A 15,447-nucleotide genomic window follows, 5' to 3' on the forward strand; every position below is an offset into this window, starting at 1 on the left:
TACGGTCATGGAGAAATTATCATGAGATTAGGTCTTTTTCTTACGGATTGAGCAGAACAGCTCTTAAATGCAGCCAAGTAGCCAGCCACATGAGGCCATAAATGCCTTTACATAAGCAGTGAATACAATTTCTTCTTCCTTTTTTTTTTTTTTTTTTGAGATTAGAAATGAATGCAACTTTTGCCGAAGCCCCCGGAAATTTTGCAAACAATTAGGGAGATAAAGTGTGATTCACTTATCATACACCGATACACGCCCGACATTTTTCAAAATTAAACAAAACTTTAGGGGAGCGGCCCCATCGACCGTTCAATCACCTCTACTGTACCGATCTTACAACAGGCGGAATACACACCAACTGCTCTAAGATTAGTGTTGTGACAGAGCAAGGTAAAGTTTTATCTCGTCTACATCTGTGAGAGCAAGCACTGCATCATCATATCATTTTTACGCGCAAGTAAAAGAGAATCGAGAATCGACAAAGCATTTTTATTTCCGCGTTTGAAACAGTAGGTCTACACAAGTTCATGCAAAACAGGGCCTGCACCGACAAATTTTTCCAGCACGGGGAAATTACAATGAGCATCTATCAACTTGCACCAGCTATTTAAGGAGGCCAACCAACCACCATTAATACTGCCTTGGAAAGCAAAACAAAAATGGAGCAGGAAAAAATGGCGATCTGCTTGTCAGGACTGATGCATGATGTGGCCTTGCAAATTCTTCACGCAGTTAATGCATTTGCAGAAATGCAAGTACTCTTTATATATCCACTAGCTAACCGTTTACTGCAGCAGTAAGTGCTCACTCACTTTTAATGTTGTTTAATATTTTCCACACCCTTTTTACTACAGCAAGAGTAAAATAGTAATTACTATTTCTATACTATTCCACATATCTATTACCATTCCACATGGTGGTGAAATGATAGACCATTCTCACTCACCTTGCAGCATGTGCAGCGCTCTAACGTTGATGCGTGTTGATCGCAGATTTGACGGTCGCTCTTTCACCTGCATGCAAGCAAAGTGGTGTGAATGAAAAGTAGATTCAATATAATCTGCTTTGTAAATAATAAAAACATTTTATCTCCATATACATGCACTTTAGATTGAACAAGCGCTGAACAGTTTTCTGACGTATAGAGTTAAGGCGAGTTCTCTACTTTCACTGGACAATCGGGTAAAACAAATTTCTACATTTATGAGTTACTGAAAGATTTTTTAAAAAATGTGTACCATACAGTACCGATACTATTATTCATGTTGGAATGTACAACAAACGGAAAAGGCGGCAGTGCAAGATTTACACAGTAAACTTTTGAACTTGACAGATTACCGAGTTCTAATACAATCTGCTTGAATTAACTACAGATATACAAGTCTGACGGTGTGAAACTACTAATTAAAGATTTGTATATTCAGCAAGCTCAACAGCAGAATGTTCAGAGATCTCTGATCTCTTCTTTGTTTCTCCAGGAAGACTGCAGAATGCCTACATTCACACCTTCCATAAATGCCGGAGTGCGCTATTCTTCACCACAATTAAGTATAAACTTTCTGCTTTTGTTTTTTTGGTTCTTTTCAGATGAAGCAGTGTGACACCTATCTAAGGCCGTCTACTGTTTCAATTTTTGAGCAGGTTCTGCAGATCTTCAGATCTCCAAACTTCTGTGGAAGCAAAAGGGTATTCTTGCAGCGAGCTCCAATTGAAAGGTTAGAACTGGTGTGCTGAATCCATTTGGATCCTAATTTCAGAAAAATGAAGCATGTCATACATACTCTCCCTTCAAAAATGCCCTACTCTTATAAAGCAAAGCTATAACAGGTATAAGAGAAACCAAGTAGACACGGTAGAAATACTGTTGTGCGATTCCCAGAACAAAAAGTCAAAAGAGAGAAACAAGCGAAAGGAACCAAGGAAAAAAGAAATGCCAAAATTTAATAACAATAAAATTTCATGTATGATGGAAAAATATTTTTCAATCCTAGCATAGCAATGAAGTAAACAGAACAGGTTAATTGCGAGATGAAATATTCAAGATAATGTCGCCATTCTTGGAACTATGACAAGTTCATATTGCAATAATCCCTAGTCGCTGGTGTCTGATAAATTTGTTGTTTTTTTTGAAGAAGTAAGAATTTAGAAATGTTGGACTTAAATCAATACTACAGCCAACATAATCTAAAGTTTATATATCTTTTCTCAAACCTATGCATCGAAAATTAAAAAGTCCTGCATATCATAGACAATCATTCTTAATGCTGGCATAGCATAATCAAAATTTCTCTTGTTAGTTCCTAGATCCAGGTTTGAGGTCGGAGAAGTGGGGAAACAGCAAAAATTAAATATAAAGGCATCATACTTCCACACTGATGCATACCATTGAAACAGTGCACACTTTATACCATTTGTAAGAGCAGCTCATGAATCACGATGCGTACACATAATGACAAACCTAACTAATACGTGTGTCGACAAAACCTTCCAACAACTAGACAAATTCGAATCTCTCATCCTTAGAATACATCTCAAACATGATTGGAAACTCATACCGAGTTCAATCAATATACTTCTTCAATCGTAAGAGCGCGCTCATGGGAAAGAGAACAATAAAGAGAGACTTACAGAGCACCAGGCTTCATGTCTTTATTTATCTTTCTTTTCCTTACACAAAGTCATTAACCAACTTAATAATGCTTATGTTCCACATCTTGACATGCTTTAGGTAAATGCAGAAAACCACACATATGAAAGATAAGTTGGCGCAGAGGAAGTTAAGCCAGGCCTACAATCTGCGACGAGCAGCATCTGACATACAACAGTTCTACCCTAACAAGTATGGAGTCTAATTGAATCCTTAAAAAATACAGAAGCAATATGAATATAATTTGGAAGTAAACAACTCCATAAAAATTAGAACTTGAACTTCTCTAGGCGATCGATATTCAGGAGGTAATCACTTCTGTTCAGATGTTCTTTGTAAATTAGCATGTTGCTACTACACAGAAGGGGAAAAAAAATTGCCACAAAAAGTAGACCAACTATGGAAAAGAATCGTGAAATTACCAAAATATTGCTTCTCACAAGTCGTCGCTGTCGATACTAGAGGAAGAGTAGGAGAAGAAGAGATCTTTGGCTATTCGAAGCAATCCCTCCAGGTCTCGCGCCCCCACCTCCAAGCAATCCTTCAGAAGCTCACCTTCCTCCACCTCCCTCTGTAGCACCAACACCGCCTCCCTCAGCGGCCCCTAATAAACGAACAGCGAAACCCTAACCAAGATTATTAAAAAACAAAAAAAAACCTTCTTTTCAGTTACAGATCAAAGAATAGAAACTTACGGATCGAGAGAAGGTGCGGAGAAGAGTTTGGATGAAGGAATCGGAAAGGGCGACGAGATCCGGGTAGTTCCGCAGCACCCACCGCCTCATTTCAGCGGTCGATTTGATGCGGGAGGCTTCGGAGAGGGCGGCGAGGACGCGGGAGGCGGTGCGGGAGGCCTCGGCGCCGCCGCCGCCGCCGCGGAAGGCGTAGTTCCAGAGGAAGTCCCGGCCGAGGGACCAGGCGCCGCGGCCGACGCCGAGGAGGGAGAGTCGGTCGGCGATGGCGCGGGCGCGGGCGGCGCCGGCGACGTCGCCGCGCGCGGCGCGGGCGTTGGCGACGCGGGAGAGGAGGGAGTGGGAGAGGGAGAGGAGGGAGCTCCATTGGGTTACAAGGAGAGCGCGCGCGCGAGGGGCCGATGGGGTGAGGATGAGGACGAAGAGGAGTGGGAGGAGGAGGTGTGGAGGTCGACGAGCTCCTCCCATGGAGCCGCGGTCGTGGTCGGCGTCGGAGGACGAGAACGAAGGAGAGGCTCCGACTCGTGTCTTCCTCGTTCCTCGTTACGTTTCGGGGCTGTCAACGGGTCGGGTGAGTGGTGGCGTGTAACAACCTGAAGAATAAAGGAGTAGAGTAGTTAAAAGGAGAAGTAGTAAAAGTGGTAGCTTTACTAGTTAAGCGAGGAATAAGGGCAACAGTAGGCAGGGTGGAGAGGAGCGAGCTCGGCGGTGCGATCCGGCGAGAGGTTGTGCGGGTGGAACTCCGGCGGAAAGCGACTACGAAAGGGCTCAGGCGCTGGCGGAGTAGAACCGGAGGCGACTTAGGGCATAGCCGGAGACGGAGAGGAGAAGAGATCGGGCGGAAGTAGTAGGCGGATCGGGCGTAAAACGCGGACCCAAGCCCCGCCGGGTTGCGGGTGTTGCTGAGAAGGCAGGAACCGACACCCACTTACCGTTACGCATGGGTCGGGCGAACCGGAGCTCGGATCGGGGCGAAATGGGGAACCCGAGACCCGCAAGGTTGAGGGTAGTGCGGAGAAGGGCGGACCCGAGTCCGTTTGCCCGACAATCAGCAGAGGAGATCGGGAAAGCCCAGGAAAGGGCCCAACTACCACCGAATTGACAGCTCAATCAGCCCACTTCCTATTTTGTCACTTTTGCTGTTTAGTCCTCGGAGATTAAATAATTTTCTTTTCACTACGGACACTAGGTAGTATAAGTATCAGGATGTAATACAAGATAGGGTTATCAATGAAATGAAATATTGAATATGCTTCTCCCCAAACTCTCTTCTCCTCTAAACTCTCTTTCCCCAACTCTTATCTTTCTCTATCTCTAATCCCCACTTCTAATCTCTATCCCAAACTTCTTATCTCACTCTCTACTCTCTATCTCTATCTCCATCTCTATTCTCAACTCTATCTCTGTCCCTATCTCTTTCTCTTACCTTTTTTCTTATCTCGATTACGTCGGAGTCGCTGCCGGAAGCACCCATCATCCTCATTGCCGCCAAGCCTCAGAACAATCTCATCACCAGCGGCTGCGAATCGTCATATTACATGGCGCACCGATAACTCTAGATCCGACCCGAAACGTATATGTTTTGAAGAGAGGTTAAAAAAAAAGAAAAGAAAGAAAGGGATTCAGGCTCTGAGGCCTGTTTCAGAAGTACCTGTACATTTCAACCTCGTCATAATTCTAGTTCCAAAAAGCAACCCATTAACAAGTTCTTGGGTTCAAGCCTTCTTTTTGATGTTTTATTTTCTTTATGGGCTGGGCTTAACCAGACCATAGTTAGAGTTTGGGTCGATGTGGTCCCGTAGCCTGATTTTTGGGCAATAGAATTGATGCGAGGTATTTTAGTTGACACTATGAATTAATTTTAGGAAAAACTTCAAATGTCATTCATGTAGTTTCGTGCTTTCTCACTTTAGTATCCTGCGATTTAAAGTATATCATTTTAGAATCCTGTGATTTCGTTTTTCTCTTTTCATTATCCCATCTGTTAGTTTTTCTATTATATCAGTAATAAAGTTAAAACTATAGAATACTAAAGTAAAAATTCCGTAAACTATAGAGTACTAAAGTGAATATTCAATAAACCATAAATGGGTATCTGAAGGTTTGGTATATGACTTAACAGAGATGCCGACGGAAAGAAAAAAATAAATTACAGGATACTAGAGTGATATATTTTAAATTATAAGATACTAAAGTGAAAAAGTGCGAAGTCACAAGAATGATATTTGAAGTTTATCCTTAATTTTATAATTATGTATATAGTTCATATGATTGAAATAACTCAACTTACACACAAAAAATAAACAGAGTTTGTACATGTGTCAGTAAATAATAATTATAACAATAAAGTTTGGCATCTATTTAGTACTTTCAATTTTGCTATAGAAGTAGTTGGATGTGGTTATCTCTCCATAGTGTGATCAAAATATACTACTTAGCCAATATTTTGTCAAATACTACTATACTTTAAAGTAGAACCAAGCAAGCAGATTCTTAATATTTTGTCATATTAAATTGTTTTTACGCGTAGTTAAAGACCATAAGAATCATATAGGGGCTGTCCGGATGTGGAGGAGTCCGAAAGCAAGAAGCTCGCAAGTTTTGTAAACTCGACTCTACAAATTCTGTATAACAAATCAGATAATTTCATAACTTCGATGCCGAAATAAATGACAGGATGATCGACTTTTTCGGAGTTACAAGCTCGGCATATGAGATCTGCACAAATGAACAGCCTCGTGCTCTTTGGAACCAAACGGAGAAAGATAAGTTTGTAAAGATCTTATTCTATTATATGCATATATACAAAAGGTGTTCGTGGACCAGATCGGATCTGTATAATTGATATATTATTTCTACAGCCTAAAAAGAAATGGGTATAGAAAAAAAAATATACCTTATCAATTTAACTTGGGAACAGTTTTGAGTATGAGTACTTAAGTTAATAATATATTCATCGGATCTATTTGAGTGGGTCTGGATATAATTATCCGTATACCACCTGCTTAAAATTAGGTATCGATCGGATACGGGTCGGATCTACATCGGATGCGGATACTCGTATGCATACATTTTTTATATACTTTATCAGACAATTTATAAATAAATTATAAATCTCTCATTATAAAAAATCTGCGTTTTAATTAATTGCACCTAGTCCAATAAAATTTGTTCAAAAAAAATTCAAATGGTAAGCAGCTAGAATTAACAAAATACAGAGTAAAATAAAAGAAAGAAATAAACGGAGCAACTAGAGTTTTTATTATGATGAAAATATATAGAGATCGTTCATTTATAAGTCTTATTGAAATTGATCTTTCAACTTTAATTTTTTTTAATTTATTTATTGTCGAGTATTTCACTGTGTTTGGATTCTGGTTCGGATTTGAAAACTCTTTTTGACCCTACCCATTAAAGGTTGGGTCAGATCGGATCTAAGCCGGGTAAAGATATGAAATATCCAGATTCATACTTACAATTTTAATAAATTTTTTTAATTCATATACTATATATTTTTTATCGGTTTCGATTGGAGTCTGGATAGAGTCTGAGTGGAATCTAAGATATAGGATACAGAGCCTCCACGTGCTTTGATTGAGGAATCAGGACGGGGCCCCACGATGCTGTATTTATATATTCTTCAAAGTCCGGTGATTCAAAATCCTCAACGGTCTCGTCGTACTGCAAATGGAAAAGATACACTGCCATCGAGAGCACGGATTTATAATTTATCCTGCAAATTATTGCGTGCACCGCGTGCATTGCTATGCTTTCACACACAGCACTTTCGAAGCACCTTTTACTCTGAAATCGAATATACATATTTATTAACATTTTATGAGAAAATTATTGATCGTCAGATTAAAATCTATTGCATGATTTACAAATGCAACCGATGGTCGAAATGTGTGGCGTAGGTGTGTGGATACACAGGGAGCAGGCAATAGTTTCTCTATCATGTGACGTCATCACCAGCAATAATGTATTTTCCCGGGCCCAGTCCATCATTTGGCCCAACTCTAATTATTGTGCCCACCGTACGTACTGTCGCATACGGACAATATTTAGCGCAAACCAATTTGGATTAATTTGGCCCTACAAAATTTCTTCTTTTTTTTTTCTTTTTTTTTTTTTTCTAATTTCCACTTTAAATACAAATAGAAAAAAAATTCCAACTATTCATGAGTTGCAGTTTAGAAACCCGTTAATAGTCCAGTCATAAAATTATCATTCTCTGACTGTTTAACTTTTTATATACGAATAATTACTTTATATGGTATCAAGAAAGAAAGATATTGTACGTGTTCAAATCCAAACCGATCTGAAGACACGATCTTGTAAGTCTAAGAATAATATCTACCTTTCCCCTAAAGTCATGATCATATATGCCTCCTCTCACTTTATAGTCCAACTGATGCTCTCCTCTTTTTTTCTTTTTTTTTTTTTTTACTTTACAACTTTTTTCTTTTTTTTTCAAAAAAAAAAGGAAAAAAGAACAAATAAATTAAGCTTATATATACTCCCTATTATTGCAACTTGTAGGGGGGAGGGATGGGGGGAGAGGCAGATTCGCAAATCTCCACCACTGGTTCCCCAGGGTAAGAAATTGGATTTCACAAGCACGGGGAGGGGAACAAAGCTAGCGAGAAAAGCGCTTTAAAATGGGGCTTCTCCCACAAGTGGTTTCTGGATCGGGGCTTTTGGAAAAAGCCGAAAGGAGAGATACACCACAGCTCAAACAGTGATGTTGGGTTCCTATCAGGTCGCATACTCTCTGGCCGAGGTGGATCCACACTGATCACAATAGAGATACTCCTACGGATTGCGTTTCCAGTAATGCTTCATGTACCTCGGAATGCAACTTAAAATACATATATATATACCTGGATGAGTTAGTTTTGTACACAAGATAATACGTGACCGCTCAAGGCTTTTGAAGTTGATGTCCTACCAGGTGTCGTGCTTGAAATCGAATAAATCTGAATGTTGGTTGTTGAAGTTATCGCGAAGTTCATTTCCATTATTGAACTTCAAATTATATTTCGTAATTAATTTAGTTACTGAGATTTGATAATTACTTCTGTTAAGTCACTCTGTAAATTAACTTTATTTACGCACGGAGAGTGTCATTTCTCAAAAAAAATTTGACTATTGATTTATCCGCCATTTTATTTCCTGAAGATGAGATAGTGACAAACTATTGTAGCGTTCGGAAATTATTATAATAATTAAATTACACTACAGTAATATTTTTTTTTTTCTATTATAGCTATTTAATTGCATAAAAATTTAATTATTACAAAATGTATTTTGTCACGACAGTTTGTGCTGCTGTGATAATACAAATTATATTATTTAGCCATTTCTTATCACGATTTATAGCAGCAATTTGCACTGATATTTATTAGTAGCAAGAACTGTATGTCAATCAAATGAAGCATCATTCTTCTGCAAGAGAAATTAAACTGAACGTCAGATAAGAATGACCTTACTGAAACAGAAATTAAACGATCATAAATAAAACTTTAGGATAAGTTTTGTGTGGTGCAATATTTAGGATTTAAAGGAATATTAAACTCATTTATTAGCTACCACATATATATATATATATATGAGTGGGCTGGGGTGCTTTCGGAAGCACGGAGCGCTCCGTGCTTCCACTTTGTTTTCGATGTTCGGACTTTCGAATCGACGATCGGCTCCGTTAGAGTTGATCTAGAGTATTTAAAGTACCAAGAAATTAAATTTTGCGATTTTTCGATATCATTTGCCTAGTGATCGAAGGGGCTCAAAATCAATAATTTTAACGGCCGTGGTGAGCCGGTTGCAAGTTTAACGGTGTAGAAATATCCAAATCACATGAAATTTTGATAGAAAATTCTTTATACCATATAAAACAAGATCAATAACTTTGATCTAAAATTTTAATGTCATATCATCATATTTTGTGAGATTTTTATTTTCAGCCGTTGATTTTGAGCCACTTCGATCACTAGGCAAATGATATCGAAAAAAAATACTTAGATTCAACTCTAACGAAGCGATCGTCGATTATCGAAAGTCGAACATCTGAAAACAAAGTGGAAGTATATATATATATATATATATATATATATATATATATATATCTATATAGAGTCCGATTACTATACTTTTATGAGTATAGAGCCTATTGTACTCATAAGTTTTTGGCTGTTAAATCTGCCCTTTAATCATTTTCACATGTTAGATTATACTATTCAACCAACCACCCACTCAACTTTAGGGGACCCACTATCAACCTAATCGTAACTACTTTAATCCTAACCGCACAAAAACTTATAAGTACAAAGGGCTCTATACTCATATGAGTATAGTAGCACTAGCCTATATAAATATATATATATATAAACCGACCGACTCGTCGGTAATATTTTGGGTACATTTCGGAAGTGCGTATAGCATTATTAATTTTTTTTCCTCCCCATTCCTTTTCTTTAGACAGCAACAATGGGTCAAAGTTTTTACTGAGCCGGAGAAAGGTGTGATTCTGTGTCGGCCGATGGGGATGGCTACAAAGATTTGGTGCACACCATTTTGTCTCCCACATACCATGTTCTGACATAAAGATATATATGTGTGTGTAAGGGTCTTATTTACATGATGTAGTTTGGTTGATCAGAGCCTTAACATAATTGCGCGATTGCTTACTAAGAGCTTCTGTATCATTTTATAAATATGCACATACGTGTAGCAACTGTCAATTGGGAGAAAGGTACATATCATGATGATATATATATATAGATATGATTTGTAAGATCGACAACGAAAAAAAAAAAAACCAACAACCATTATATATATATAAAGTAAAGTTGGAATGTTTTTAATAGCACTAAGTCATTAATGCTAATAAATTTTTGGATCTTAGATGTGGTTGGTTGAATAGTATAATCTAACGGATGGAAAAGAAATAAATCTAATGGTGGAAAACTCGATAGCACCAAACTTGACTCCATATGAGTCTACACGTGACCGCTTAATGTTATGTGATGTAGTTTATCTATTCTTACCAGGCAAGTTAGTGGAAGAATTAAGATCGTTGTTTATTAAGACGTACATCTTAAGCTCAGATGTAAAAAGAAGTGTTGGATGTAAAATACCAGGATATCATTATCTTTTATATATTCCTTCAGAAATTGCACGCAATTTAGAGAGAGATCTAGAGAGAGGGAGGAAAATTTTTTTTAAAAGAATAAACTTAGCTAAAAATATGAATCAACAAGGATTCGAATTTGGAATCTCGAATACCAATCATCAAATTAACTTGCGCTAGGGACAGGATATTGAAGCTTTAAATTGTAGTGTACAATTGTTTATGTAACTACATGCTAAAAGTTTCCAACGGAAGCAACTGTACAATAATATATCGCATGAATGGAGTGTCCATGTTTGCTTTGCACGTTACAATAAAGTTTTCTTGTAATGTTTTACACCACACAATATTAATTCCATATATACTACTACACGCCAATACAAGATAAAGTCATAACGTATTAGCACACCAAATTTTTTTAAAGAAAAAAAAAAGATGCATTTTTGTGGGGAAAAATTTAATTTTAGTGGTCGGTGTCGTTCGTTTATTGGTTGTGACGTTAGTAGCTTTGCGAGGAAAGCTTTCTCACAAGATCCCATCCAATAAACAGAAAGGATTAATTACTTTAACCACAGCTTTCTACAATATTGTAATGAAAAAAAACTTTTTGTATGCTACATAAATAATTTCTATCTTTTTCAACTTTTGTTGATGACTACTCAATGGTGCATCATTTATAGTGGCTAGACCTACTCCCACAGTAATATAAATCCAGCATATATATATATATATATATATATATATATATATATATATATATAGCAGGGCTGCTGTGCTCTCAGGAGCACGAAGGCCTCCGTGCTACTGAGCCGTTTTCGATGATGAAATTTTCGAATCGACAATCGGCTCCGTTAGACTTGATCTAGCGCATTTGAAGTTTCTAGAAAATAATTTTTGCGATTTTTCGATATCATTTACCTAGCAATCGAAAAGATTCAAAATCAATAATTTTTAATAGTTGATATCTGCCATTTTCAAGTTTAACGGTGTAGAAGTATTCAAATCAGATGAAATTTTGATAGAAAATTCTTTATACTATCTACAACAAGATCTATATTTTTGATCGAAAATTTTAGTGCTATATACTATTAATAGCACGAAGCAGTTGGTGCTGCTAAGTTTTCCGCTGTTAGATCTATCCTTTTGATTATTTTCACCCATTAGATCATACTATTCAACCAACCAACCACCCACTCAACTCTAGGGGGCACACATCATCCTAACCGCACATCTCTTAATCCAATGGCCAAAAACTTGATAGCACCAATGACTTAGTGTTATTAATAGCATAATAGCCTAGTTATATATATATATATATATATATATATATATATATATATATATATATATATATATAGTCCGCCTGGAATACTATCGATACTACCAAACGTTTGGTGCTATCGAGTTTTCCGCCGTTAGATTTAATCTTTTGACTATTTTCATCCATTAGATTATATTATTAAATCAATAACTCACTCAATCCTAGGGGACCCACTAACCGTACATTTTTCATCAAAGGGCCGAAAATCTAACAGCACCAATAGTTTGGTGCTATATATTGAAAGTATTCAAGCCTAGTTAGTTCATATGTATATATACATACATACATACATCATAGTAATTAATAAGTTAGACATATGGTGTAGATTCACATTAGGAAAAAAAAAGATGATGACGCATAGCCATTATTATTATTGTTCCATTAAAGTGAGAGCCTTTGCCACTACAACAAAGTATACTCCTTTAATTGTAGAACTTTTAGTCTAATTATAGAATTGATGATGATCTTTCTCCAAAAGCATGTTGAATGCTTTTGCGTAATCTTATCCTTTCAAAGTCATATATATTATCTTATTCCCCTAATAGAAGGTTAGCTCATGCTTAATGAGAATCATTGATTTAATTACAACCATGCATGTACTCAAGCATAAAGTTTTGTTACATATTGTATTGCATTTGGCTCAATTCATCATTCCTCTTTATTCCATTCGATGCTACAAGATTTAAATTATAGAGAACTCCTATGCATGCACCATTTATATCATCGCATATATATATATATATATATATATATATATATATATATATATATATATATAGAACTAGGCTAATATACTATTAATAGCACCAAGTCATTGGTATTACCAAGTTTTTGGTCATTGGATTAAGAGATGTGCGGTTAAGATGATGTGGGTTCCCTAGGGTTGAGTGGGTGGTTGGTTGAATAGTACGATCTAACGGGTGAAAATGATCAAAAGGATAGATCTAACGATGGAAAACTTGGTAGCACCAAGTGCTTCGTACTATTAATAGCATAGTAGCCGGACTCTATATATATATATATATATATATAGAGCTAGTCTCCTATACTATTTATAGTACCGGAGCTCCGGTACTATAGTATCATTTTTGATCTTAGGGTATTCAAATCAACGATCCACACCGTTAAAACTGATTTAGCGTATTTAAAGTTTTTAGAAATAAAATTTTATATTTTTTCGACATAGTTTACTTTATGATCAAATAATTTCAAAATTGTCAATTTTCAATGGCTACTATGGCGAGTTTGGAGTTTAACAGTGTAGAAGAATCTAAATTTCTTCAAATTTTGATAGAAAATATTTTAAACTATCTAAATTAAGGTTAATATTCTTGATCTTGAATTTAAAAATTCTATGCTCAAATTTTAAAGATTCTTCAATTTCTACCGTCCATTTTGACATAATTTATTTACTAAATAAACGATGTTGAAAAAAACTAAAATTTTATTCCTAAGAACTTCATATACCCTAAATCATATTTAAAAGTGTGAATCGTTAATTTGAACACCCTAAGATCGAAAACAATACTTAGTACCGGACCGACCGTCGCTAGAGCAAGTGGCAAAGGGCTTGGTGGTTGGTACCCAAGACCCAAGTTCGAATATTAGTTGATTCACATTTCTAGCTAAGTTTATTTCTAAATGAAATAAACGAAGCGGGTAGCGTGCTACCTATATCTAAAAAAACAAAAAAAACAAAAAAAAAACAAAAAAAACTATAGTACCGGAGCTCCGGTACTATAGATAGTATAGTAGCCTAATTCTATATATATATATATATATATATATATATATATATATATTTGCATCAGTTACCAGCTAGATTGTTATTGTTCTATAAATTTTGCTTGATAATCAGCTTAAATGTAAGTTACAAATAATACCACCATGATCAATATAAGTTGCTATTGATTGGATATAATACTATATTTAATTTGGAGCTTCTACTTCAGGATTTAAAAAGTCCCTTTTGGGTACTTCTAACGCTATCAGTCATACGCTTGAAACTTATTTTTGTTGCCCCAAAGGAACATCTTACTTGTGTTTCGTAGATGGAAAAGTTATTCCAGAAGCTGCATATATATGTAGTAATAAAGAATAAGCTATACTAGCTACTACGGCGGAATTGAAACGCATATAAATTAAATCTCCATCTTTTCCTTACAGTTTTCATTGTCAAACAGCAGGACCACGATAAACAAACAGTTAAGAACGAGCATTAACTAGATAAAGTAGCGTTCAAAGGTGTCGATTAGAATAATAAAATGCTTTTCATAAGAAAAACACGTTCTAAAGAACGATTCGAGGGCACAAAGTTTGAGCCTTTTGTAAAGAGAAGAGCAATAAAGCTGGAGATGGTGCGAGGATACTCTGACCCATAATAATCTTTTCAACATCGTATTCCTTTGCAAGCATCAGAGACTTTCGGAAAGAGTAGGCCATTACAACCATGGCCAGCTACTTTTGCACTCTTTTGTGGCTAAGTATGTGGGCGTGTGCGCGCACATTAAAATAATGCTATTTGTACTCTCATCACATCATTAAAACCTTAGCTACCAAGGAAGGAAATGAAAACTTCTCAATTAAGAATGATACATATATTAGTTTAGTGATGTGTATTATAGTACTCGAAATCCTTACGAAAGATATATAGGTTCGTATCAGAGTTTCTGCGCCTTTTAGAATGCAAAGAGAGTCATTTTAGCTATTCGACATGTCAAAAGTTTTGAAAAATATTATTTAGGCAGTGTTTCGTTGGAGAATTTTTATCTCTAGAATTGTGAGAGGCAATGATATGTTTCTGAGAACAAACATTAGCCCAACAACAAAATTTTCCATAGTGTTTGCACCTTTAAATATGTGGATAGACCATGGGAATATTTTACTTCCTCCATACTCCATATTGCCTAGTGGGGAATTTCATTTGAAGAGAGATATGTGGGGATATGAATACTCTACTGTCCTCTATCCAAAATCTACCTTTTCATTTTAGTCGTATCTGTAACGGCCTGACCTGCTGGCAATAAAAACTCGTTGGGTCCAAACCACTGGCCCAAAATGCTTAATTCAGTTATTATTACTAGCGTGTAGGTTTCATATAAACTGATCGAAAATCAGCATCCTATCCGATGTGGGACTATTAGGGCGTTACAGTATATGTAAAAGATATTTAGAAAAAAAAAAAAAGTCTCGAGCTTTGGAGTGAAAAATGATTATCTATGCATACATACCTCCGTGTTGCAAGTCAAGGTTGATTAAAAGTCGTCCAAGGCGAATGCACACGAGGAATCATTCAGTGTTTTAATTTCAAAAAAAAGAAATTATTAAAGTCAACTGGGCATTAGCTGTGGCTAAAATTAATGGTGGGTAGCCAACCAGGATTCGCTTAAGAGGATCAAGAGGAATTTCCCTTTTTTCTGGTAAAAGTAAATGAACTACCATTGGTGAAAGTGGGAACTTTTGATGATAATGCACCATTTTCTCTAGAATAAGATTTGTCAAAAGATATTTGGTAAAATATCATGTCCCTCAAACTATATGCCATTTTGACGTAGACTCCTCCTACATTTCGTTTTTCCGCCTTTTTTTCTTTTGTTTGGTCGATGACTTAATTTTGCATTAGCTCTAGTGTTGTGGACTTCTTTTTTTGTTAACA

The 15,447-nt window shown here is 36.4% G+C and overlaps 1 protein-coding gene across 6 annotated transcripts; it reads right to left on the reverse strand.

Annotated features, from left to right (window-relative positions):
• LOC109717451 lies at nt 459–4,429 on the reverse strand. Of its 6 annotated transcripts, none has more exons than XR_002218192.1 (5): nt 4,016–4,426; nt 3,343–3,932; nt 3,070–3,251; nt 1,507–1,747; nt 459–1,013 (listed from the first exon to the last, which is right to left on the reverse strand). XR_002218192.1 is itself a non-coding variant. In XM_020243253.1 (3 exons), exons 1-2 carry the CDS (start codon nt 3,805–3,807, stop codon nt 3,084–3,086), a joined length of 633 nt encoding a protein of 210 aa, XP_020098842.1. In that variant the 5' UTR covers nt 3,808–4,429; the 3' UTR covers nt 459–1,013; nt 3,070–3,083. The 6 variants fall into 6 exon arrangements, 2 of the variants coding, with proteins under 2 accessions (XP_020098842.1, XP_020098841.1); XR_002218191.1 differs by having other exon boundaries at nt 459–848; nt 947–1,013; nt 3,343–4,426; XR_002218193.1 differs by lacking the exon at nt 1,507–1,747 and having other exon boundaries at nt 459–848; nt 947–1,013; nt 3,343–4,429.

This window comes from Ananas comosus, linkage group 11 (assembly GCF_001540865.1).
Source record: "Ananas comosus cultivar F153 linkage group 11, ASM154086v1, whole genome shotgun sequence".
In the NCBI taxonomy this organism is placed as follows: domain Eukaryota; kingdom Viridiplantae; phylum Streptophyta; class Magnoliopsida; order Poales; family Bromeliaceae; genus Ananas; species Ananas comosus.